The sequence below is a fragment of the Sebastes umbrosus genome, chromosome 15 (assembly GCF_015220745.1).
Source record: "Sebastes umbrosus isolate fSebUmb1 chromosome 15, fSebUmb1.pri, whole genome shotgun sequence".
In the NCBI taxonomy this organism is placed as follows: domain Eukaryota; kingdom Metazoa; phylum Chordata; class Actinopteri; order Perciformes; family Sebastidae; genus Sebastes; species Sebastes umbrosus.
In genome coordinates this window covers 25,860,780-25,884,819 of record NC_051283.1, presented here as the reverse complement: position 1 = coordinate 25,884,819, position 24,040 = coordinate 25,860,780, and the positions used below count along the sequence as shown (strand labels likewise).

General features: G+C 39.7%; 1 protein-coding gene across 2 annotated transcripts; it reads right to left on the bottom strand.

Moving 5' to 3' along the window:
• Positions 1-364: 364 nt before the first annotated feature.
• LOC119503359 (four and a half LIM domains protein 3-like) lies at positions 365-21,472 on the bottom strand. 2 transcript variants are annotated; one of them, XM_037795105.1, is made up of 6 exons: positions 21,151-21,472; positions 7,112-7,283; positions 4,200-4,374; positions 3,122-3,291; positions 2,614-2,800; positions 365-1,058 (listed from the first exon to the last, which is right to left on the bottom strand). In XM_037795105.1, the coding sequence occupies exons 2-6, from the start codon at positions 7,265-7,267 to the stop codon at positions 907-909; spliced, it is 840 nt and encodes a 279-aa protein (XP_037651033.1). In that variant the 5' UTR covers positions 7,268-7,283; positions 21,151-21,472; the 3' UTR covers positions 365-906. The 2 variants fall into 2 exon arrangements, with proteins under 2 accessions (XP_037651033.1, XP_037651032.1); XM_037795104.1 differs by having other exon boundaries at positions 21,252-21,471.
• Between the last annotated feature and the right edge of the window lie 2,568 nt (positions 21,473-24,040).

Genomic DNA, 24,040 nt, shown 5'->3' with positions numbered 1-24,040 from the left:
AAGCGCAGCCTCGGCGATGACTTCATGCTGGTCTGGTCTGTAGCTTGGAGCCATAAAGTCCCTCTATTATATCTTGTTTAGGACACGGCAGGAGAGCAAATCAGAGATCAGCGTTTTTGGATTTATTGTTGGTGCAACCAGCTAAACAGCAACTCTTCGGCATAGCGTTATTACTATTACTGGTTTGTTTAAAGTAGAAGTTTGGAGACGTGTTTCAACTTCTTCTGTTACCGTCTACGAGGGGATTGTTTTTCCCCAAAAAGGGGCGTGGTCACGAGAGCGAACTCTGGATGACGTATTGCCGGTCTGATGTATTGAGGAAACCTTTTCACACTCACATAGACAAATAATTTACACACCACTCTTTTGATTTATCACTTCATTCTTTCATCATTTATTATTACTGCAGGTACGACAGTAAAGACTGTTTTAAGCTGAAAAAAAAAGAAAATATACAGTTCATTTTCAACAAATAAGCTGACATACAGCAAGAAGTGGGAGAAGAATAAGGGAAGTTTTATATATTGGAATATTCTTTTAAAAAGTAGAAACACGTTGCCAAGCGTTGGTCATAACATTCAAATTTTGGTTCCTTCTAGCAGTCATAAAAAAGTGTAAAACAGTTTAATTTAAAGGTTTACATATACGTTTTGTATATTTTATTTAGTCTTTGATGTGCAAACCATAAAAAATAAAGAAAAACAAAGTCATACACACACATCATTTCTGTAGAATTTATACAAACATGTCAATGTGCTAAAGGCCGAGGAGAGTTGTGAATACTGAGCTTTTGTATCAGCTTTACACTGTGAGTGAATTAGTGATATCGCAGTGTTCGTGTGCAAGGCTGAGGTTTAGTGTTCGATAATCGCTGCAGGTGTTGCAGGCGTAGGTTTGGTGGTGTGGTCAGTCCTCGTTGTTGCAGTCTGTACACAGAATCTGGTCGCGGTCGGGGAAGAAGCCGGAGCCCACCAGCGACACCGAGCAGCGCGAGCACTTGAAGCACGGCTTATGCCACTGCCGCTCCTCGAAAGACACGTACTTCCCGTCTCCAAACCCTGAGAAGACACAAATACAACACGTGAGCAACTAATGAAGGAATGTTTTACTAGGGGTGGACAATTTAATAACACCAGCAGCTGGCAGTAACAAAAAGAAAGCACTGCCAGTTCTGTCAACCTGCTGGTATTCTGCTTCATAGCTGTGGTCAAAGGCATCTAATTAAAGTCCTCATTTAACTCTGGTATGTTAAGTTTCTTTGCCAATACTATAAAGAGGTGAGATAAAGAGGATAATGGACCTAATAGTACCTGCATTGTTTTTTCTTTAAAGAGGACCTATTATGCTTTTGAGCTTTTTCCCCTTTCCTTTAGTGTGTTATATAGTGTTTTTGTGCATGTCAAAGGTTGTTACAAAGCACAAAGGGAGTTACTCTCCCCCACAAAAATGCTCCTGAACTGCCTGAAACGCCTCGCTTGAAGTCCCGCCTTTTCCTCCGTAACGTGGTGATGTCACCAAGTAACAAATTTGCATAATACCTGCTATAGCGGCTAATTTGCCACGCCCTCAAACAAAGATAGAAAGAGCGGAGCTGGAGCGGAGTCCGAAGAGTTTGGTTTGGTTGACCAAACACAGGTTTGTTTTCAGGATGAATCTCAGCTCATTGTTCAGCTGTCCGGCCCGCAATTTTACTGTTTTAGTTCATTCTCACAGTTCTCATAGTGTTGTTTTCCGCGGCAGCAGGCAGCTGTTTTCACTGAAAAAGCTCTAAAAACCCAATGTACACTTCCTGCTCAGCACCAAACAGCAGCGAGAGACAGTTAAGAGACTGGCTGGTGAACATAGTGGAGCATTTAGCAGCTAGAGAGTCAGATATTTCCCTCAGGAGTTGGTGGAGACCAAAAACAGAGCTAAAAGAGAGTGAATATTGAACGTTCATCAGGTGGACACAAACAGGACTCCAAATGAATGATAATGCTCACAAGTGGAAAAAGAAAAATTACATATTGCAGGTTTAAAGTTCATGAAATCAAAGTTTTTGGTGCTATTTATAGTCAGCATTTCATCAGCAATAGCCATTCAATGTATTACATTGTGTAATTAGCCCTCTACAGTAGCCTATATAGTCGATTTAATTGTTAGTGGCAGGGTCCGCCATTCCCCAATGGGAGTCAAATTGTCTTCATACACATGAAGGATTCATGGTAAACATATACAGTATCAAAACTGTATGAATTTACTGCTAATAACAGGACATTTTCTATTGCTGTTGGTTCACTATAAAAGCTCAAACACAACACGGTGTGGCTTTTATTGTGAAGTAAATTCTTTGGATAATAGGAACAAACTACACAACACAAGAAGAGGATATTATGCAAATGTGCAAACCACAGAGAAAGGATCAGAGCCAAGATTTAAAACCCTGACTCACCTTACTGCCTAAACCTGTTTGTTGAAGAGAACTGTTTTGACGTTTTATTGATAGTACATCGTCGAGACAGACCAGAGTCACAGTGAGAAAATGGGAGGTGATAAACAACCCCAGACAGAATTGAAGCAGGGATACTGTGCAGACAACAACAACAACTCGGTGGTCCTGTGCTCTCCACTGACCTGTGATGGCCGTGTTGCAGCCGGCACACTTCTTGGCGTACAGGCTGCTGAAACACTTGACGCAGTACGGACTGTCCCCCTGCGAGGTGAAGGGTTGGCCAGCCAGCGGAGCTTTGCAGCCCGTGCAGAGAAAACACTCTTTGTGCCACACCTCGTCCTTGTAGGTCACCCCTCCTTTAGTCAGAGCCTGCAGGGAACACAAGCACAAACTGTATCAGTCAAATGTGACAATTCAAGACGCTTCTTTTAATAAGTGATTTATCCTTTAAGTCATTTAAGAAACAAAACACCAGTCTCTGGTTCTAGCTTCTCAATTGTGGAGATTTGTGCTTTTCTATGTTTTATAGTGCTTTAAATGGAATATCTTTCCGTTTTTGGTCTGATGGTTTGATAAACAAGACATTTGAAGATGTCACCTTGAACTCTGGGAAACAGTGATGGATGGATTTTATCAACCAAATGATACATTGAAAAAGTTCTCGACGGATTAATCAAGATGCTGGTTGACCTTTTTGCAGTGGCTGCACTGAGGAGCGACTCTGCCCTCGTAGCACGGCACACAGTAGTAGTTGTTGCTGTCTGGGATGAAGGCCTCGGCACCTATCGGCTTCTCGCAGCCGTGACACACGAAACAGTCCTCGTGCCACGTGGAGCCTCCGTACTCCAACAGCTTCGATCCTGTCAGAGGAACAAAAAGAAAAGGAGCAGATGAGGATGGAAATTGAGATTGTTTGTTGATATCTTCCCTGACATTTGCAAACCCTTGTGGCATTCCTTCTTGATCTCTGCCGTGCTGTGTGATGTAACTACACTGGAATGAAGACCAAAATGATGATTCAGTGTGACGGCTAAACCTGTTTTTATGCAAGCCCTCCTGTACCGTACAATTACTCCAGCTTATCTTGCATCTAAACAACCTGACAAGCTGTAACAAAGCAAAGCTCTAGCTGGCATCCTTACACTGCTTTTTGTATTTATTTTACAGTTTTAACCATTTCATATGTGGCTGTTTTTCTTTGCTAAGAAACGCATGCTTCACTGCAGAGGTTTATAAAAGCTAGGAGCCGGTCATGCCTCTGAGTTCCTTTAATCACTGGCCTTGTTTTACGACCTTTGAGACCTGAACTGCAGCCCGAAGGCATGACGATGTTTTGAACTTGGCTGCACTTTTTAAGAAAACGTAGGCGGCTTTTAAAGGCATTCCAGGCTGAGCAGAAACTGAAGAAAATGACCGCTCAGTTCAGAAAAGAACTGGTGAGTTATGATATCCCACACTAGCCACAGGCCCGGGTAATTCTCAGTCATTCGACACCGCCGCTGCACCTCGTGTCGTCACAGCGGCCGGAGCCGAGAAACCCTGCCGAGAGATATTTTCAGCAGAGCGAGGAAACAATCATCCTGTCACATCTAAGCTGTCACACCCCGGATAACAACAACTCATTAGCCTCTTTATCCCCGCAGAGACAGGGTGTGAACTTTCTGACTATTTGAGCGATTACTCAATGATGCGTCCCGGAGGAGGTTTGTGAACTTGGTGTTGGAGGCATAAAAGCGATGCAGCCAAGTCTTTACTGTCGTCACTATACCTGGCATGACCGTCTTGTCGCAGGACACACACTTGGAGGAATACTCGCTGCAGTAGCAGTCGCTGCACACCAGCGCGTCCTCCTGGCTGGTGAAGGGCTCGTCTGCCAGAGAGCGCTCGCAGCGGAAACAGCGGAAACAGTGCGCGTGGTAATGTCTCTCCTGGTAGAAGAGCTCCTGGAGGAAGAGGAGGAGGAGAAGGAGCAATTAGAGATTGTAAAACCAGTCAGGATTAAAATGTCCCTATAGTAAATTATATGATCAAAGGTATTTAATAAAAACACATTGCTCAAAATCTATTTTGTTTCATTTGTAAGACACACTACATTTCTAAAATACAACGTATTGACAATACAGTCAATCACGTGAGTCTATTATTTTCTCATGGCATTTTTGTATTTAATAGAAAGGGACAGAAGAGGGCTGTCAAAGTTAACACAAATTGGTTTTAACGCCACTAATTTACCACGAAGGAGGCTAAATAACGCTCCAAACTTGCGTAAAATTTTGGCGAGGAAAAACTGGCATGGCCATGTTCAAAGGGGTCCCTTGACCTCTGACCTCAAGATATGTGAATGTAAATGGGTTCTATGGGTACCCACGAGTCTCCCCTTTACAGACATGCCCACTTTATGATAATCACATGCAGTTTTGGGGCAAGTCATAGTCAAGTCAGCACACTGACACACTGACAGCTGTTGTTGCCTGTTGGGCTGCAGTTTTCCATGTTATGATTTGAGCATATTATTTATGCTAAATGCAGTACCTGTGAGGGTTTCTGGACAATATCTGTCATAGTTTTGTGTTGTTAATTGATTTCCAATAATAAATATATACAGACATTTGTATAAAGCAGCATATTTACCCACTCCCATGTTGATAAGAGTATTAAATACTTGACAAATTTCCGTTTAAGGTACAGTTTGAATAGATACAAAAATGTGCAATTAATTTGCGATTAATGACGATTAACTATGGACAATCATGCGATTAATCGTGATTAAATATTTTAATCGATGTTATTGTTCCTCACAGGGAGATTCTCTATTTGCTGCCCCCCCATTTGCTTGGAGGTCAGAGGTCACGGTCAATCACAGGACTCAGTTCCTCGACATGGGAGTCTTAGTCAGCCCTGAAGTTTCCTACTTTCCACGACGCCCCGCTGTCCTCCAAACATGAGAGAGGTTTTTGTGCATTCCCTTTTCTTTCAAAAAAAAAAAATCTGAATAACCCACTTTTTTTTTTTCTTCCAACAGCTGCTTGTGTTCCAGTTCATCTGCAGTTCAGGAGAGCTCTGTGATAAATGGCTTCATTTAACGGTGGGTGAAAAACTTATTTTTGAGGCGTGGAGTTTGGCGGTGAAAGAAACAACCAAAGCAGAGGAACGGAGCGGGATGAAGGATGGATGTTGTTACGTCTTGTGCGGAGGAGGGACGGCCAAAGCAAGCAGGAGCGTAATTTACTGCCACTCCCTCACTGGGAGTCCATAACTCACAGGACACCGATGGCCTCATGACGTCTGTGGGTGTTTCCTTCAGGACACTGTTTTTAATTTTCACCAACTAAGGCTTTAAGCAACTTAAAGGGGATTACGGACAATTTGGTGTTCTGGAGGGAGAGTTTTCCAGGAACGCCAGCTGGTTTGTTATAGCAGTTAGAAAACTGATGCAGTCACGGCGTTCTGCGGTCTGTAGAAATTACAGACCGTTGATATGGGCGCAGTTCAGATGTCGGAATCTGGCGGACCAATTTTGTGTCAAAGTATTGATTTCTTCAGTAAGTAGCTGTGTAATAAGCAAAATAATTTACAGACAGCGGGTCATTGTTGTGAAAGAATTCCCTTCAGGGAGATGAGTGACCGGCTCACTGTACATTATCCCTTACTTAAATGTATGTAAGTATCAAAGTATAACTACTTGTTATGGAGGCAGTATGGTCCCTGGTAATGTCATTATATTCTTAAATATTATTGATTATTATAAGTGATGTATTAACATGTAAGCAACATTTTAAAGCTGGAGCTTGGTGAGTTAATTTCAATTATTACACAGCTATGTTGAATACTCGATTCTGACTGGTTAATCACGGCGACCTGCGGTCTGTAATTTCTGTATAGCAGACCGTTGCTACGGGCGCAGCTCTGATGTCGGACTCGGTGGACCGTTTTTGTGTCAAAATATTGATTTCTTCAGTAAGTTGCCGTGTAATAAGCGGGATAATGTACGGCTAGCGGGTCATTGTTGTGAAAGAATCCCCTTCAGGGCGATGAGAGACCAGTCGAGGATTCTTCCCACAACAATGACCGGCTCGATGTACATTATCCCTTACTTATTGTATACAGGCTACTGTTGGGTAGTTTTTTTTATGTAAAGCGATACATCATATTTATGATAGAGCTGAAACGATTACTTGATCAACAGAAAATTAATTGCCAACTATTTTGATAGTTGATTAATCCTCATTTTTCAATGAAATGCCAACTACTCTCTGGTTTCAGCTGAGGATTTGCTGCTATTCTCTGTTTTAAATCATTATAAACTGAATATCTTTGGGTTTGTTGAACAAAATAAGACATTTGAACCTCGGACTTTGGGACACTGTGATGGGCATGTTTCACTATTTTTAGAGGTTTAATAGACCAAATAATTAATTGATTAATCAAGAAAATTATTGTCAGATTAATTGACAAGGAAAAATGTAGTTAGTTGCAACTATCATTTATAAAAGCTTCACATATTTTGCATCTAAATCTCTAACCATAGCTTTCAAATAAATGTAGTGTAAAAAAGTACAATATTACCCTCTGAAATGTTGTTGAGCAGAAGTATAAATCAAAAACACAAATACTTCAAGATTGTTAAGTACAGTGGTTGAGTAAATGTACTTGGTCACTGTCTATCCCCATACAGCTTACCTTGGCATTATGGCCGATGATTTCTTTACATTCCTCGCAGGTGTTGGCGTGCAGGCCGTCGTAGCAGGGGATGCAGTGAGGCTTGTCCTCCACCTGGATGTATTTGCGTCCGCACAGGGACTCGTTGCAGTTTTTGCAGTTGAACTGGTCACTCATGATGTCTTTATTCTGGCTGAAAAAGAATTCACAGACACAGTTTAGCATTCGCTATCAGCAAGAAGACAGCGCAGGAAGGAGGAGGAGTGAGATTAGTAAGACACAGAGAGAAGGCAGGAAGAAGGGAGGCAGACAGTTTTTGGATATACAGCTGAGAAAGTAAGACCAACATCAGAGAGCAAAAATGGGAGTAAAGAAACAAAAGTTTTAGGGCGCTCAAAGACGCTTTGTACAACACGTTAAAAAGATCCTAGATTATTAAAAACACCAGAGGCACGGGGTAGTACAGAACATTAAATCAAACATTAAAAGCAGTTGTACAGTAAAAAGGTGAGTTTTGAGTCTTTTTGGATGTACTAAAGTTCATTTAGGACTTTGGGTGATGTACCATAAATAATGCTATTGCAGTAGTCGAGTCTGGATGTGATGAAAGCATGGCTCAAAGTTTCAGGGAAGCTATATGTTTGAAGTGGAAGAAAGGCTGTTTTGGTTAATGAGATTTGCGTCGTGCTCAAAAAGAGTCTGCTATTGAAAATTGAGGTTAATTGGGACCATTGATGATCATATCGGATTTATCACAGTTTGTTTTTGTGAAAATTGTCTTGCAGTCACAGTTTAATTTTGGCAGTGCAGTTGGTCAACGTGGAGTGAGTTGCAGTGACGTAGTGTATTTAATGGAAATGTAGAGATGGACATCATCGGCGTAGCAGCGGAAGTGGAAACCATTGAGACGGATGATGTTACCAAGGGGGGAGCATGTAGGGTAATGAACGGGAGAGGATGAAGCATACATCAGACCGGCACATACGGGTACTTGGCAAAAAGTCAAGGCTACGCCCCCTTTTGGGGGAAAGAAACCGAAAATCCCGTAGACTTCAATGCAATTTGACGTGTGTTTGAATTGTAATTTTGACAAATTCGTATGCATTCAGCTCTTGTTATACAAACGTTTGTTTTATACATGTCTAATAATTATTTTTGCTTGAACCTGAGCATTTACGATACCTTGATAATTTAAGGTTGATCGCCGCCATGTCCCTTCAGTCTTCCCCCGTCGAACACTGTGGCTGGATATTGCTTATCCAGAATCTCTACATATCTGATTGAATCACGTTAGGCTAAGTGTTGTCTTTAAATAACCAACTTGTTAATAGCCAACCGTTGGAGACGACGTCTGATGCTGCTATAACGTTAAAGTATGACTGTATTACTGCAGCAGCCTCACACTCAAGCTAATGTTATCTAGCCATGTTAGTCACTGTCACCTGCATCATTTAGCGATTTACCTCAGTGACAGTGAATATTCATGTATCGTATGTGCCTCAGATCTCAGTGTGAAAGCCTCAGTTAACCTGCTACAAAACAGCTTTTCATAATTTTCTCTCCTGTGACGGCGAGTTTCTTTCCCCTAAAAGGGAGCGCAGTCTCGGAGAAGACGTCGTGCTGGTCTGGTCTATGACGTGGAGCCATAAAGATCCTCTATTTTATCTTTTTTAGGACACGGCAGGGGAACAAATCGGAGATCAGTATTTTTGGATTTATTGTTTGTGCAACCAACTACACAGCAACTCTTCGGCATAGCGTTATTACTATTACCGGTTTGTTTAAAGTAGAAGTTTGGAGACATGGTTCAACTTCTTCTGTTGACTCCGTTACCGAAAACACGGGATTGTTTTCCCCTATAAGGAGGCATGGTCATGCGAGCCTACTCTGGATGACGTATTGCCGGTCTGATGTATCAAACCCTGGGGGACACCTTGGGACAAAGAAGCAGTGGTGGAGGAGGAGGTGTATATTTTGGATTCTGGATATCTTTTTATTGATGTTTTATATTTGCACTCTCTCCTACTTTGTATTGCAACTGCTGCAACAATTTCCCATCGGGTTAAATAAAGTTCTATCTTATCTTGAGGAAGAATGGTGTGGTTGATGGTGTCAAAAGTTGAATGAAAATGTTGAGATGACCAGAATCTGAGAGGAGAAGGTGGTTGGTGGTGATTTTTAAAAATGTGGTGAATCCTATTTAGATGAACCTTCAACAAACAAGAAATGGAGATGGTGTAACCAAAAGACATCATACCGCAGTTAACAGTTAACTATTGTTCAAAAATGTTCCACATCCGGAAAACATTTCCCGCAAGCAGAGAAAGAACTGAATGAACTCTGAGTTGATTTATGGTAAATCAGGCCTGTAATGATAAAACCTCTTCTGCTGTTTCATCAGTAATAAGTGAAAGCTTATAATGTCTGGCTCTCCCTCCCCCTCATGCTTGTATGAAACCCCCTGCGGTGGTTTGGCGTTGAGAAAGAACAACTAAACAATATTAATTGTTGGGAGCTGAACTGAAACAGCGGTCTCTATTTCAAAGGATCTCTCGAGGGCTTTTTCATCTTTGTTTAGCCTTCGTTTAAAGGGCAGTACCACTCGTTTATCTAGTTTAGATCTTTCGTCCACAACTCTCCCTTAAAATGCAAAACTTTCTCTTGTTATCAGTAACAAAATCACAATGCCATTAAGATGTTTTATTGCTGAAACTTTAGCTTTTTGTTTTATGTGAGATCTTGATAACGTACTCTACTCTATGGCAGCTAAGGATGATTACTAGGGCTTCCCCCAAAGTCACCCTTACTTGTTTTACATAGAGCACTTCACAGATCCTACTTCATAACTGTATAAGACTGTTTCCTTTTGTTTTCAGAGAACGATCTGTTTCATTCTTAAATAAATACTCCCAGGACACTTTTTAATTTCAGCAGTACTTCCTCCAAAAGCACAACTTTATCCAATTTTTAACTGCTCTGTATTTTCTAATAAAATGTTTGTTAATAGGGTTCATTGTGTCTCAAATCTCAATTTGCCTCATTATGGAGCTTTTTATATTCTTGCTTGCCATGCCACTAAACAAACTGGGGTAATAAAATGAACTCCAGATTGTGGTGGTGGTACTGATTCACAAGTTTTCCACAGTTTGGGAAGAAGCCTGAGAACCAGTTCCCAAACACATAATACGCAAATATTTACTGGGAGAAACTAATTCCACAAGTGCCTCCTTAATAATAAAATAAATGCCACTTCACTAATAAGGAAATGCCTCTTTGATAATAAGGAAATGTGTATAAAGGGGGTTTCATTGAAAACTAGAATGGTGCTCGGAGAGCACAGACCTCTGCCAGGGTGCGTGACTTTAAAAACAGATCACAGCTCACAGCTGGCGGTACCGTGAGATGGTCGGCTTGTTATTAACACGGTGTGTTTCTGTGTAACGTATCGGCAGATGCCGCTCTCATTCAGCAGCCTTGTTATGTCTGTGTGACGTTACACTATGGTGTCTTTCATCCCGTCATCTACCGCTTTCTTCTTTCTCACCGCGGACGGCCAGCAGCTCCTGCACCTCGATGTCTCGCCACACATCCACACACGTATCTCTCTGCTCTCACAAAGAGGCGGGGTCATTCCTGAATCCGGATCATGATCCGGATCGCCACCAAAATCTAATGGATTGTTCATTGTGCCACACCCCACCCCTCCAAAAGATTTCATTCAAATCCATCACAGACTTTTGGTCACACACAAACAAACAAACCAACCAATAAACCAACAGCAGCGAAAACATAACTTCCTTCCTAGGCCTTTGGCCTTGGTGGAGGTTATAACAAAATAAATCCTACAGAGGTAAGACAGCAACAAAGTCTCAAAGGGCCTAAAGACCAGCATTTCTAGCTGAATATCTCCTGAAACGACCTAAATGCCCTAAAGAAAGGGCGTCGTCATACCCTGATTGGCCAAGAGGGGAAATGCACCAAGCTGCTCTCAGTTCTTAATTAGCAGCCGGTCCACACACCCATCAACAGGTGATCTGAATAACCCTCCAATCAACTCAAAGGATTGGTGACATTCAGCTCAAATTAATTGGGAAATGACAGAAAGTATCAAAGAATGAGGGACTGCTACAAGTTGAGTGAAGCTTTTGGTTGTTTTTTTGCTGAAGATTTTTTGGCCCGTCAGCAGTGTAATTGAAAAGCCACACGCCAGCGGGCAAGAAATAAGAATGAGAAAACAACAGGGTTCAAAATGACTCAGCAAGCATGGGTTTATCCTAATTTGTAGGTAAAACAATGTCAGTATCTAGTTTTTTTTTTACATTTGTAAGGTTTGTTTATTCTGCGACTACATTTCAATGTGTAGTTACGCCCTGCTTATTGTCAATAATGAATAAAACATTAACTGTACAGGGAAAGAATTTTTGTTTTTCTCAACGATAGTCACCCGCGTCACAACCCAACAACCATCTGCTCACACTAAAAGCAAACACACAGGCAACCACAGCTGACCACAGAGGATATATGTAAATTCTGGATAAATAAAGTTAAAATCATAGACAACAATACAGAGAAATATACTGAATATATACCCTATCAGAAAAAGTAAGATGGGAAATAAAAGAAAAAGAAAATCAATAAATACGATAGGAGATGAAAAAAATAAATAAATAAAAAGATTTAAAAAATAAAATAAAATAAATAAATAAAAATATCTAAAAAATAAAATAAAATAAATAAAAAATATCTAAAAAATAAATAAATAAAAAGATTTAGAAAATAAAATAAAATAAATAAATAATTCACTTGTCTAGAGCCTCTTAAAAACAAGATGATGCATCTCAAGGGTCACTTAACCTTGAGAAGAAGCCTCCTTTCTTAATCTAAATCAATGACCTGATTGAGAGCTCGTGGAGCAGAGGAAGGATAGGTGGAAATAACAATAACATCATCCCACCATTATTACTGAACACAGCGAGGCATTAGCAGGGTATGTGACCCTATGTTCTGCAGCGGCAGAGGGAAATGAGCAAGGAAATGAAGTGTGGGAGGTTAAAACACCATCCCGTGGAATAGTTAAGACGGGGCAGGCATGGCTCAGAGATATATATATATACAGTGTGGATGAAGATTATGGATAAGGAGAGGTCTCTCTGGGTATATGTTGTTCATGCTCAGGATCACAACGTCTGGAACATTTACAAAGGCAGTCGCTTAAATATTTCACTTGGAAACTGTAATTGTTTATAATTTTTTTTCCGCCCTATTTTGGTCACGGAGGGGATTTGACATGTTTTTATAATGACAGAAAAGAGGAGGTGGGTTCAACAAAGTGCAGCCGAGAAATCGTGTGGCTTTGAAATCTCTCCGAGGGATCGAGGAATGAGCCGAGACCCCCCCGCATCCCTCCCCCTGGAAGACGTCACCGGCTCGGCCTGAACAATGAGACGACCCAGAGCTCGATCCAAACTAATGAAGGCCACTTGTTTTCTCAGGAATACATTTGTTTTGTTGTTTCATGAAGCTGGTATGAATTAAACGTCATGCATGATGATGGATTTCCCGCTCCACACATTTACAGGTAATGCGCTTCATGCTCTGTAACCTCCAAGTATTTGCATCTGGTCTGCTAAAGGAGTCATCGTGAGAGTACAGTTTACATTCCCCGTGTCTTACTGCTATCAAACATTTTGTTTCTTATAACCAATGATGCAGCAATTTCAGATAAACATGAAGAAGATAAACACAGTCTGCTCTCGGTCATGTTCTGCAGTCGATGCCAGAACTCCCGCTCCTCCGCAGCTCGTTCGGAGACTTTTTCCTCCCAATGCCATGTTAGCACAACACCGAGGACATCCCATCCATGCATAACCCCCCCTTGCAGATAACAGCACAGCTTCCTCTTACAGGGCACCGAGCTGGGTCAACAAAACAAGGAGGACCGAAGCAAACTGAGAGAAAACATCCCATCCTATGTCTGTTTTCTGTCAGATTGCTGTCTGGATGGATGGGGAAATCAGCCCCACTTCCCTCCTAAAGTCACTAAAGAGGGTTCGGGTTTCTATTCTCGTCGGTCCATGTCTACGATGAATGCAGTGATAGAACAATGGTTTTCCTTCCGGACATAGTCTTCCCAGTTTTGAGCTTTATGTTCCTCTTCCTGAGCCACGACATCTGTGAACACATTCTGTGGGTCTCCAGCTGTTTGTCTGTCATCAAATTCTCCTTTAAACGTCCAATAGGGAATTCTTATGGGACTCGAGCCAAAAACACAAAAGCGTCTAATTAAAATCCATCATTGTTGAAAACAATATTTTATGGTTCCTATAGGACAGTCAATTATGACTTTATAGTCGGCTGATATGGTAAGCCTCATACTGTAGAAACAGTAGTAGAAAAGTTGTAGAAGGTTTTTCGTAACCCTGTGTGAAACCAGAAGTAAACATTGGTTTATTCGTTACGTAACTTCGGTACTTAATTACGCCACTTCTGTAGTTATTTTAACCCAAACATTGACTTATTTGTCATGTAACTTTCAAACTTAAGTAACGCCACTTCCATAGTTATTTTAACCCAAAAAAACCCCAGACTTTTTCTTTTTTTTTCATATCCCTGTGTGAAACCTTAAGTTAATGTTGGTTTATTCGTAGCGTAACTTCGGTACTTAAGTAACGCCACTTCCGTAGATATTTTAACCCGAACATTGAGTTATTTGTCATGTAACTTCCAAACTTAAGTAACACCACTTCCGTAGTTATTTTAACCCCAAAAAAACACCAGACTTTCGCCTAGGAGACCGCTGTTAGTGTCCTGCATGAAACCAGAAGTCAACATTGCTTTAATTGTCACGTAACTTCCGTACCAAGTAACGCCAGTTCTGCAGTTATTTTAAATATATATATATATATATATATTTTAAATTTTAACTCAAACCACGATCTTGTCCTAAACCTAACCAAGTAGTTTCCTGCGAAGACGGAAGTTTATTCTGAAAAGACTGTATGCATGCAACGAGGGGAATTCGACACGTGTTGCTGGACATTCGTAGGAAAATGCACGAAAAATGAGGAATAACTTTTTGTAAGATATCATACGTGATCGAACGAATTGAACTTATTAAATTTGATGCCATTTTAATGCAGTTTTGATACTTACATTTTCTCACTGTACAAATTGTCTATTGAAAATTGAAGGGAATTCAGACCACATAAAGTCATGTAGATGGTTTTCAAAGTAAATTATGTTTGTGCTGAATTCAATGGGATTTAAAATTCAAAATTAGGTTTTCAGTCGTTCATAAGATTCTTATTACTACCCATTATTTGCTTCCATATATCTCGCTTAAAGGTCACGACACACTGAAAATAAACATCTGTTAAGAATGTGTTCATCTTCACACCCTGCAGACTGTCTGACACTAATAGTCTCTGAAACACTGACTCACATGTAGTCAGCTCCTTGTTTAGGAGGCGTTCACTTTACTCTACAGGTGTCCTCTTGGATCACACCCAAGAATACTTGTCGCCCCTGTTCTCCTCCTCCTCAACACAAGACATTAAACCAAACACTCATCCATCCTGTCTGAGCACTCGCTCTCTAGTAGCGTGGCTGTGAAAGTATTTAAGACCACAATTCACCTTGATGAGAGGACATGTTAGATTCCTCTACTGATACACTGACTGTCCCGGTGAGAGATTTACAGGAGTGCTTTGTAGCGGCGGCCAAATGGCAACTGTCTCCCAGGATCAGGGCCTCCTGTCTCATGTCCCTTCATGGCTCGCTGCTGTTGTTTTTACTCCTTCACAACCTGGACAGTTTCTTACGACCGCAGCCAGAAACTGTCTGCTAGCCATGAGGGCTGCTGCTGCTGCTGCTGCTGGGTGTTACTGTTTATTTTCCCCCCGTGGAGGAATTTAGACTTCATGTCTGAGGTTTACAAACCAGATTATTCCATGAAGAAAAACGCTGTCACACGTAATAAAATCCAGTGGAACAAAACATAAAGGTAAGTGTTAAATCTGTCAGAGACACAAAATACTAATTCATGCATTGTAAAACAGCCTCAGTCCTTTTTTGGGGGGGATTACAGTCCCTGTACCCCCTTCCTGTTGGGACTGTTTTCATATATTATGTGAGTTTTTAGTTTTTCAACGTAGCAACGACCAAAAACCAATATGGAGACATCCAAAACCCAACATGGAGACGTCCAAAAACCAATATGGAGACGTCCAAAATCCAACATGGAGACGCCCAAAAACCAATATGGAGACGTCCAAAATCCAACATGGAGACGCCCAAAAACCAATATGGCAATGACCAAAACCCAACAAGACGACGACGACCAAAAACCAATATGAAGACATCCAAAACCCAATATGGCGACAACCAAAACCCAATATGGCGACGACCAAAACCCAATATGGAGACAACCAAAACCCAATATGGCGACGACCAAAACCCAACATGGAGACAACCAAAACCCAATATGGCGACGACCAAAACCCAATATGGAGACAACCAAAACCCAACATGGAGACAACCAAAACCCAATATGGCGACGATCTAAACCCAACATGGCGACGGCCAAAAACCAATATGGAGATGACCAAAAACCAAGATGGCAACAGCCAAAATGCCAAACTCAAGGCTTCAAAACGGCAGTCCACAGACCAATGGGTGACGTCACGGTGACTACACCCACTTCTTATATACAGTCTATGATTGCGGCATTATGCTTAAATCATTCAAATTCATTTTCCCCTTATCAATACACTCCTTAATGACAAAACTGAAATATCACATTGACATACTGTAAGTATTCGGACTCTTTGCTATGACTGAAATCGAGATGTTGATGAGATGTTAGTACACCTTGATTGGTGCCACCTGTGATAAATTCAACTAACTGGACATGATTTGGACACACACCCGTCTATACAAAGGTCTCACAGCTGACGATGCACATCAGAGCAAAACGGAGCCATGAGGTCAAACGAACTGCCTTTAGCTACTTTAAATATTTATGGTTCATTAACAAATGAAATAAGATACAAACAATGTATAGCTCCTTTTTAAATGAGCTAAACTGATTGTAATATTGGGGTTTTATTTAAGATGTAACTGCCAGCGATGGCAGCTTTACAGGCGTGTTGCCAGTGGTTTGTTGAAACTTTATTATGGCAGATATTATCGCATTGTCATAAATTCTCAATATCTCTGTCTGGGAAATACCACTCGGAGCCTGATGTTTTTCCGATTCTGTTGCTCGTAAACGATAAGTGCAGCCTTACAGGGCTGCTAGCGTGACTGTAGACTCTTGGTTTTTATGCTTTAACGTAACAATCACTGCTTTCTCTTTTGCTGTACCACTCTATAAATAACCCAAACTGTGTGTGCATTCAGTCAAAGCAGGAAAGCGTGTAACAAAGTTGGCTTTTAATTACCACCCCACTTTACTGTTTATTCCCCTTAGAAATGGATTAGGGTACTTTAACGGCCTCTGAAGCTCAGAACAGTCCGTATATTGTGCGACTCGCTGGGTTGCATAACCTGGATTTTGGGAGGTGAATGAGAATATTGACAGCGGCACAATACTGTGTGGCAACAACAGAGGAGCCCTGAAGCATCGGCGGGGAAAGTGACACCCCTCATGGTTTTGCAGCTATTACAGAAAAGAAAATCAAGGCTGGTCTCTTATGGCTGTCAGATGACTGCGCTCCCTTTCATCCCCCGGTACAAAGACGCTCAATGTGGTGCGGCTTCCTGCAGATCACAAGGCTAATTTCAGCTACCACGACGCACACAAATCAACGCACATTGTGCATTTTGTTGTCGCTGATTAAAGATCTCATCAGGATGAAATTGCTTCTTATTGCGGTTTCAAACATTAACAATGTCCAGATGTGTGTCACTTTAGATGTTTAACATTAGTTTTGCTTACTTGAACATGAAAAAAAAACGCATCCTTATAAGGTCAAATTAGTGTCAAAGATGGTTATAATGACAACAACCTGTTAGAGCACCTTTAAAGACTAGAATAATACATGCCTGGTTTTGTTTTAAGAGTCTCCAGATGGCTGTTTGTTTGTCCAGTGAAACAATGTGGGCTGCAGCTGCAGTTTCTCCTCTGCTGCTGTCGTCAGAACTGACTAACAGATCTCAGTCAGACAACAAGTAAACAAGTCACCACCACGCCAAGACTTCATCACACAGTGACCTGATGCTACTGCTCCTTCCTTGGGATGGGGGGTCGCCAGATGATTACTGAGGTACAAAATAGGAACAAAATAAACTACGATTTCTTTTTAAATACCGTGTAGTTTTACTTCCTCTGACCTCTAAAATGTTTTATTTTATGGCTCTATAATATCCTCGTCATTTCCTTGGAAAGAAATATGTAATTTGGGTGCATATTTGGAATTTCATTGACAGAAATCCATCTAAACTCACATATCCATTTTTTTTATCAGAAACTTTTTTTCTTCAATTAACTAAAAAATAAAACATATATGTAAGGGATAATGTACAGCCCGACTGGTCTCTCATCGCCCTGAAGGACATTCTTTCACAACAATGACCCACTAGCTGTACATTATCCCGTTTATTACACGGCTACTTATTTAAGAAATAAATAAATTGACACAAAAACGGTCCGCCAGAGTCCGACATCTGAACTGCGCCCATAGCTACGGTCTGCTATAGAGAAATTACAGACCGCAGAACGCCGTGATTGACCAATCAGAATCGAGTATTCAACACAGCCGTGTAATAAATAACAATAATACATCTAAGTCAGAGTCCACATGCGAATCTGGTTACTTGCTATTGAGCTTTCAGCCAAACTCTATTCACAGAGGAAAACTGTGAGATGTGGTTAAAAGCTCCGGGGAAAAAGCTAGAAAGTGGACTCTTATGTTTTTGTCAAAATTCTGTTCCCAAGGTCGAGAGGAAACTTGAATTTATTGAATTGTATGCTTGTCAGAGGTCAAAATCCCCATTTTTGCAGATTGCCGCTGACAATTAACTGTAATTGAGTAATTGGAAGTGAACAACGTCTCCATTTCCCCTACGATTCTACCAAATTACATCATTCTCTCCAGGCCTGTGACAAGGGGTGAAAACTAAACATAACTTGGGAGTTCCAAGCAAAAGCATTTTTGGAAATCACTTATCTAAGGGACACATTAACAACACTCAGGCTGCTATCGAAAAGTCCTTTTCTGTTAGGAAGGTTCCTAACTGAGTGAAATGACCTGGAAGTATCTAAGTAGCAGCCATGATAAGAGCTGGTCAAATTCTCTAATCGCTAAGGAAAGGTGCTTCAATGCTTCCTTTCGTACTTCCTTTAGAAGAGGATACACTGGACCATCCTTTACCAAAGGAATGGAGAAAATAACATCCCACAATTCCTTGTGATCGCAACATTTTAAGTAGACCTCGCAGACACATTTTGCAGACTCCTATTGGACAAAGTTTGACCTGACGGTGGCGCTAGAGCCAGGGAAAGTCCAGAATAGGATTCATCCTCTGGGGAACATGAACATGTGTAAAACAAATGTCATCCAATAGTTGTTGAGATATTTCAGTCTGGACCAAAGTGATGGACCGAGTGTAGCTAAAAATATATGTGAAACGTCTAAATGTTTCTGCGAATGACGAAAGAATAAACGTAGAAAGGCAGATAAAAAAAAAGAATGTAATCAAGTGCGGTCATGAAGTCTCTTAAAATGAAGTACCTTTAGCGAAGTTACTTTTGGCAGCGTGTTTGTTGCACTTGGATTAAACTCGCAGTCGAACGCTGACCGATACAAATAAACAGTCGGCCTGATCTTAAAATACCGACAACTATCGTCCAAAACAAACACACAAGTAAACATATTTTCCCATCAGCTGCCAGCTGGCGTTGGAAAAGGTCAAGTCCTGGGTGTTGATGGTAACAGACGTTTGTTTTCTGAGGGACTCGGCCAGCCTTCTCTGTTTCATGTTTGCTGAGGGATTTTATTGGACTTCAGGAAGATGTTGGTTTCAGACTCAATCTATTGATGAGTCGTTGTTATCGGGTTGAGTTGAGAACAAGAACTACTGGTCAAAATCAAACTTTTACGCCTGCAGATAAATACCGATAGATGGATTTTAGGGTTTCAAGCAACTAGAGATGGGGGTGTAAATACATGCAGACTTTAAAAAGGACATTTACTCCAAACTAATGTGTGATATTTCCTATGATTCATTAAAGGAGTAGTTAGACGTTTGAGGAAACAGGTTTATTCACTTTCTTGTCCAGAGTTAGAGGAGAAGATTGATACCACTCTCCCTGCTGGCTCTAGCTTCATATTTAGCATACAGACATGAGAGTGGTATCAATCTTTTCATCTCCTCAGCAAGAAAGCAAATCAACGCATTCTCCAAAACGTCAAACTACTCCTTTAAATCTCTGTCCCATGCCGTGCAGCTGAAACGGGAAATGGAAAAGACAAGTGATGTGAGTGAGACTGACTCACGATGAGACTCTCTGTCTGACTTTTATGACCCTCGGTCGTTCTGACAATTCCAAAATATCATCTTTTATTTTGTGTCTGGCTCGTCTCCAGTGATTGTACTGTAGCTATACACATGCAGGCGCAACCTTCGCCCAACGCAAGAATCTCAGAGGAATGTGACCGTGGTCAAAACGTGGCAAAACGTTGTGGTTGAGAAGAAGAAGAAGAAGAAGAAGAAGAGGAAGAAAAAGCAAACAAGAAAAGCATTTTTCTTCCGCCCTCTGTTTTCTAAAAAAAGACAAACAGTCAGGAATTCCTTTCTGTGCGAAAATAACGACCCCGCGTGCAACCAGAGCTGCATTGTTTCAATGAATGTATTAATTTCACCCAAATGGATTGGAACATGATGGTGGTATGTATGGGGATGGGGATGGGTGTGCGGTGATGGAAACTATGAGCAGTGCCGGAGGAGGAGGAGGTGTGGGGGGGCTTTGCTGAGCCTCCAGAAGTAAATGTGTAATCTGTAGGAGACATGACATCACTCTAACTCAACCAGACTGAGTGGCTTGTTAACACGCCTCCAAATTAATATACATAAATACATTATAATAAGCTTTCAGTGTCAAGATATGAAGCTTTACTTTGTGCACCCGAGGCCAATTTAAGAAACATCAAAGCAAGGGGATTGTTTCCTCAAAGGCCTCCTTGTTCTCCTTCTCATAAATCCCACTTGAAAACGGGGGCCGCAGCACTTATTCACAGGATCAGTTACTCACTTTGGACCCCATTCAGGCCCCCAACCCCCAATAACATCCACCGTTTCCTCACTCTGAAGAAAGAACATCCTCTCTGCTCTATCCTGGATGTGGGGGGTCAAATATTTAACTTGGAAGTCTACCAAGTCACCCTTTATAATGTCTTTATCGATAATAAATCATTTACTAAAGCTTTAATAGATCAATTATGAGAAATTAATAAGAGCAAATTTTGGGTTGCCAGGTTGGGGGTCAAATATTTGACTTGGAAGTCTACCAAGTCACCCTTTATAATGTCTTTATCGGTAATAAATCATTTTACCAAAGCTTTAATAGATCAATTATAAGAAATTAATAAGAGAACATTTTGGGTTGCCAGGTTGTGAAAAAAAATCCCACTGGCAGGTGTTTGTCCTCTCAATTTGGTATGAAGCAGTTACACATGTTGATAATATTAATAAATGCTTGAGATTCTGTTTCTAACAAGCAATCAAGTCTGCAGTTATAAATGTAATTAACTCATTAATGCATTGATTTTTAGTTTAGATTCTCTAAGTGGTCATATGTTCTAACCAGTCAAAGGTCAGTCATTGTTTTCACAACCTGGCAACCCAAAGGTTGTTCTCACTAATTACATTAAATAAATAACTTATTAATCACTAAGAAAGCCCATTATTTACATCCTTTCTAAAGGAATCATTTCATTTTGAAGCATCCTTGTCTTAAAAAAACTTAAACATTTTTTATTAGATGCTTCATTAATGCACCAGGTGAAGACAGGTGAAGACAGGTGAGGGTCTTATATGAGATTATAATAATGCAAACTCACTGTAACACACTTTAAGTTCACTCATCATCTCCTGTTTCACATGACAGAGCTGTGAGTTGCAGCCTTCAGGTCTATAAATGGTCTGTAGATGTGTAACGTACCTCTCTTTGTGCAGCAGCAGCCTCTGGATGGAGATGCTCTTCAGGTCTCAGGAGTCTCAGGAGTCTCTCTGCAGGATCTCAGCAGTCTCGTGCCTCTCTGCTGTATAAAATGACAGATAATTAAATAAATCCTCCGTGAAAAACTCCTGCCGAGCTGCAGACTGACTGGTTTCCACTGACTGAAGCATGTGTTGCGTAAAAACCAACCGAACCCACAGACAGACACCTCCCCTTTCTGCTCTCCACTCCCTCTGCCTCTCTCACCTTGTGGAGACATCCAGCTGGAGGAAGGTCGACTGACTGATTCACTGTTTTGAATACATAATAGGCTTATAGCTGCTGATGTAAACCACTTTATTACCTCTCTAAATGGAAAGTCCCTGTAATAATAGGAGCTATATGTGCTCTACAGCGTTTTAATCTCATCATGATATATAAATATATAAAATATATAGATAATAAATATAATAAATATATAAATATAAATATTATAAATCATTTATTTACTATTCATACATGTTATAAAACCTTTATTAACTATTCATACATGTTATAAAATATTTATTAACTGTTTATAAATATTATAAATAATTTATTAACTGTTTATAAATATTATATATCATTTATTAACTGTTTATACATATTATAAAACATTTATTAACTGTTTATAAATATTATAAAAAAATTATTAACTGTTTATAAATATTATATATCATTTATTAACTGTTTATACATATTATAAAACATTTATTAACTGTTTATAAATATTATAAAAAATTTATTAACTGTTTATAAATATTCTATATCATTTATTAACTGTTTATACATATTATAAAACATTTATTAACTGTTTATAAATATTATAAAAAATGTATTAACTGTTTATAAATATTATATATCATTTATTAACTGTTTATACATATTATAAAATATTTATTAACTGTTTATAAATATTATAAAAAATGTATTAACTGTTTATAAATATTATATATCATTTATTAACTGTTTATACATATTATAAAACATTTATTAACTGTTTATAAATATTATAAATAATTTATTAACTGTTTATAAATATTATATATCATTTATTAACTGTTTATACATATTGTAAAAAAATTATTAACTGTTCATACATATTATAAAACATTCTTTAACTGTTTATACACATGTACAAATCTGACACTGAAAACAGGCGTTTGATAAAAGAATCCTTAACTCAAAGTCACTGGATTCCCCCCGGAGCTTTCAGCCGCAACTTGTCATGGCTTTCATCAGCAGATGGAGGTGAAGTTGGTTCAGTTGTAATGAGAGTTGACGATTTATAAATGAATTAATACTTCTTAAAATATAATGAATATTAAAAATAAATAAATATACTTCACATTTTATATTCTTAAAAATATGTTCTGTCTGCTTACGACTACATTATAACGTGTGATAGTTATAAACAAAGTATAAATTGCTTATATACTGTTTAAAAAGGCTAAAAAGGGGAGGTTAAAATACATTTTTACCATATGTATGGCTTCATTTCTCAGTTGGTCGTCACACATGGATGAGGCAGCTTTAAACCCTCCACACTTATTGTCTTTCACTCTCAAGTGTAACCTTTCTGCTGAGTTTTCTCGGCTACATGACATTTCATCTGCGGTCAGGAGCGAACTGGAGGGTCCCGGGGAAATAAAAACACACAAAAAAGAATCAACATATCATTTTCTCTCTCATTGACCTCCATTTTCCACAGTGGTGAGCAGGAGGTCTGGGGACGATTAGAGGCTTCAGCTGAGGCTCCATCCTGCCACCACCCATTAAAGTCACAATGTGAACACTGTGAAGTGATGAAGGCTTTTCATTCATGTGTGTGGCATTTTGAAGCCTCAGAGTTCATGGTGAGGATGTGTTGAAAATATTAACGTGTTTGAATTATTACCCTTTGCTTGAGTGAGGGTGAACTTTATCTACAGCATCCTGAAAATGTCAAATATTTACGTGTAAACATGCTGCCACCTGCTGTTAAAACCTGCTAGTTACAACAATTCATACCACACTGTTAGAGTTAAAACACATGAAGCTTTTATTATCACAATCTTCACTTTAACAATATATGTGGGGTCCACTTATGCTACTTGGGGGGGAAAAATAATCACTTCAGTTTTTCATTATTAGGTGTTTTCTCAGAATTATGAGACATTAATTACGAGAGTTTAGGAAAAGCTTGAATATTAAAACTTAAAGGTCCAATATCGTGCTCATTGTCAGGTTAATACTTGTATTTTGTGTTTCTACAAGAACATGTCTACATGCTGTAATGTTCAATAAACACATTATTTTCCTCATATTGTCTGCCTGAATATACCTGTATATACCCTCTATCTGAAAAGCTCCATTTTAGTGCTTTTCAACGGAATTGCGTTGCTAGGCAAAAGTTTGGGTCCATGTTTACTTCCTGTCAGCTGATGTTATTTACATACACTGCAACAGGAAATAAACTGGGACACATTTAGAATGTTTATGTTTAAAACGTGTATATTTGTGACATCACAAATGGACAGAAATCCTAACGGCTTGTTTCAAACGCACAATTTCTGAATACGGGCTGTGTGTATTTCTCCGTATATTGAGTGTTTTGATAGTTTAATTAAGTATTTATAAAGCACTTAAATCTGCTTTATAATATAAAAGACATGAAAATCTCACTTTTTACAATATGGGACCTTTAAACAGTATGATAGTTGCTCATAATATGGCATAATTATGAGATATTCTGATATATGGCATAATTATGT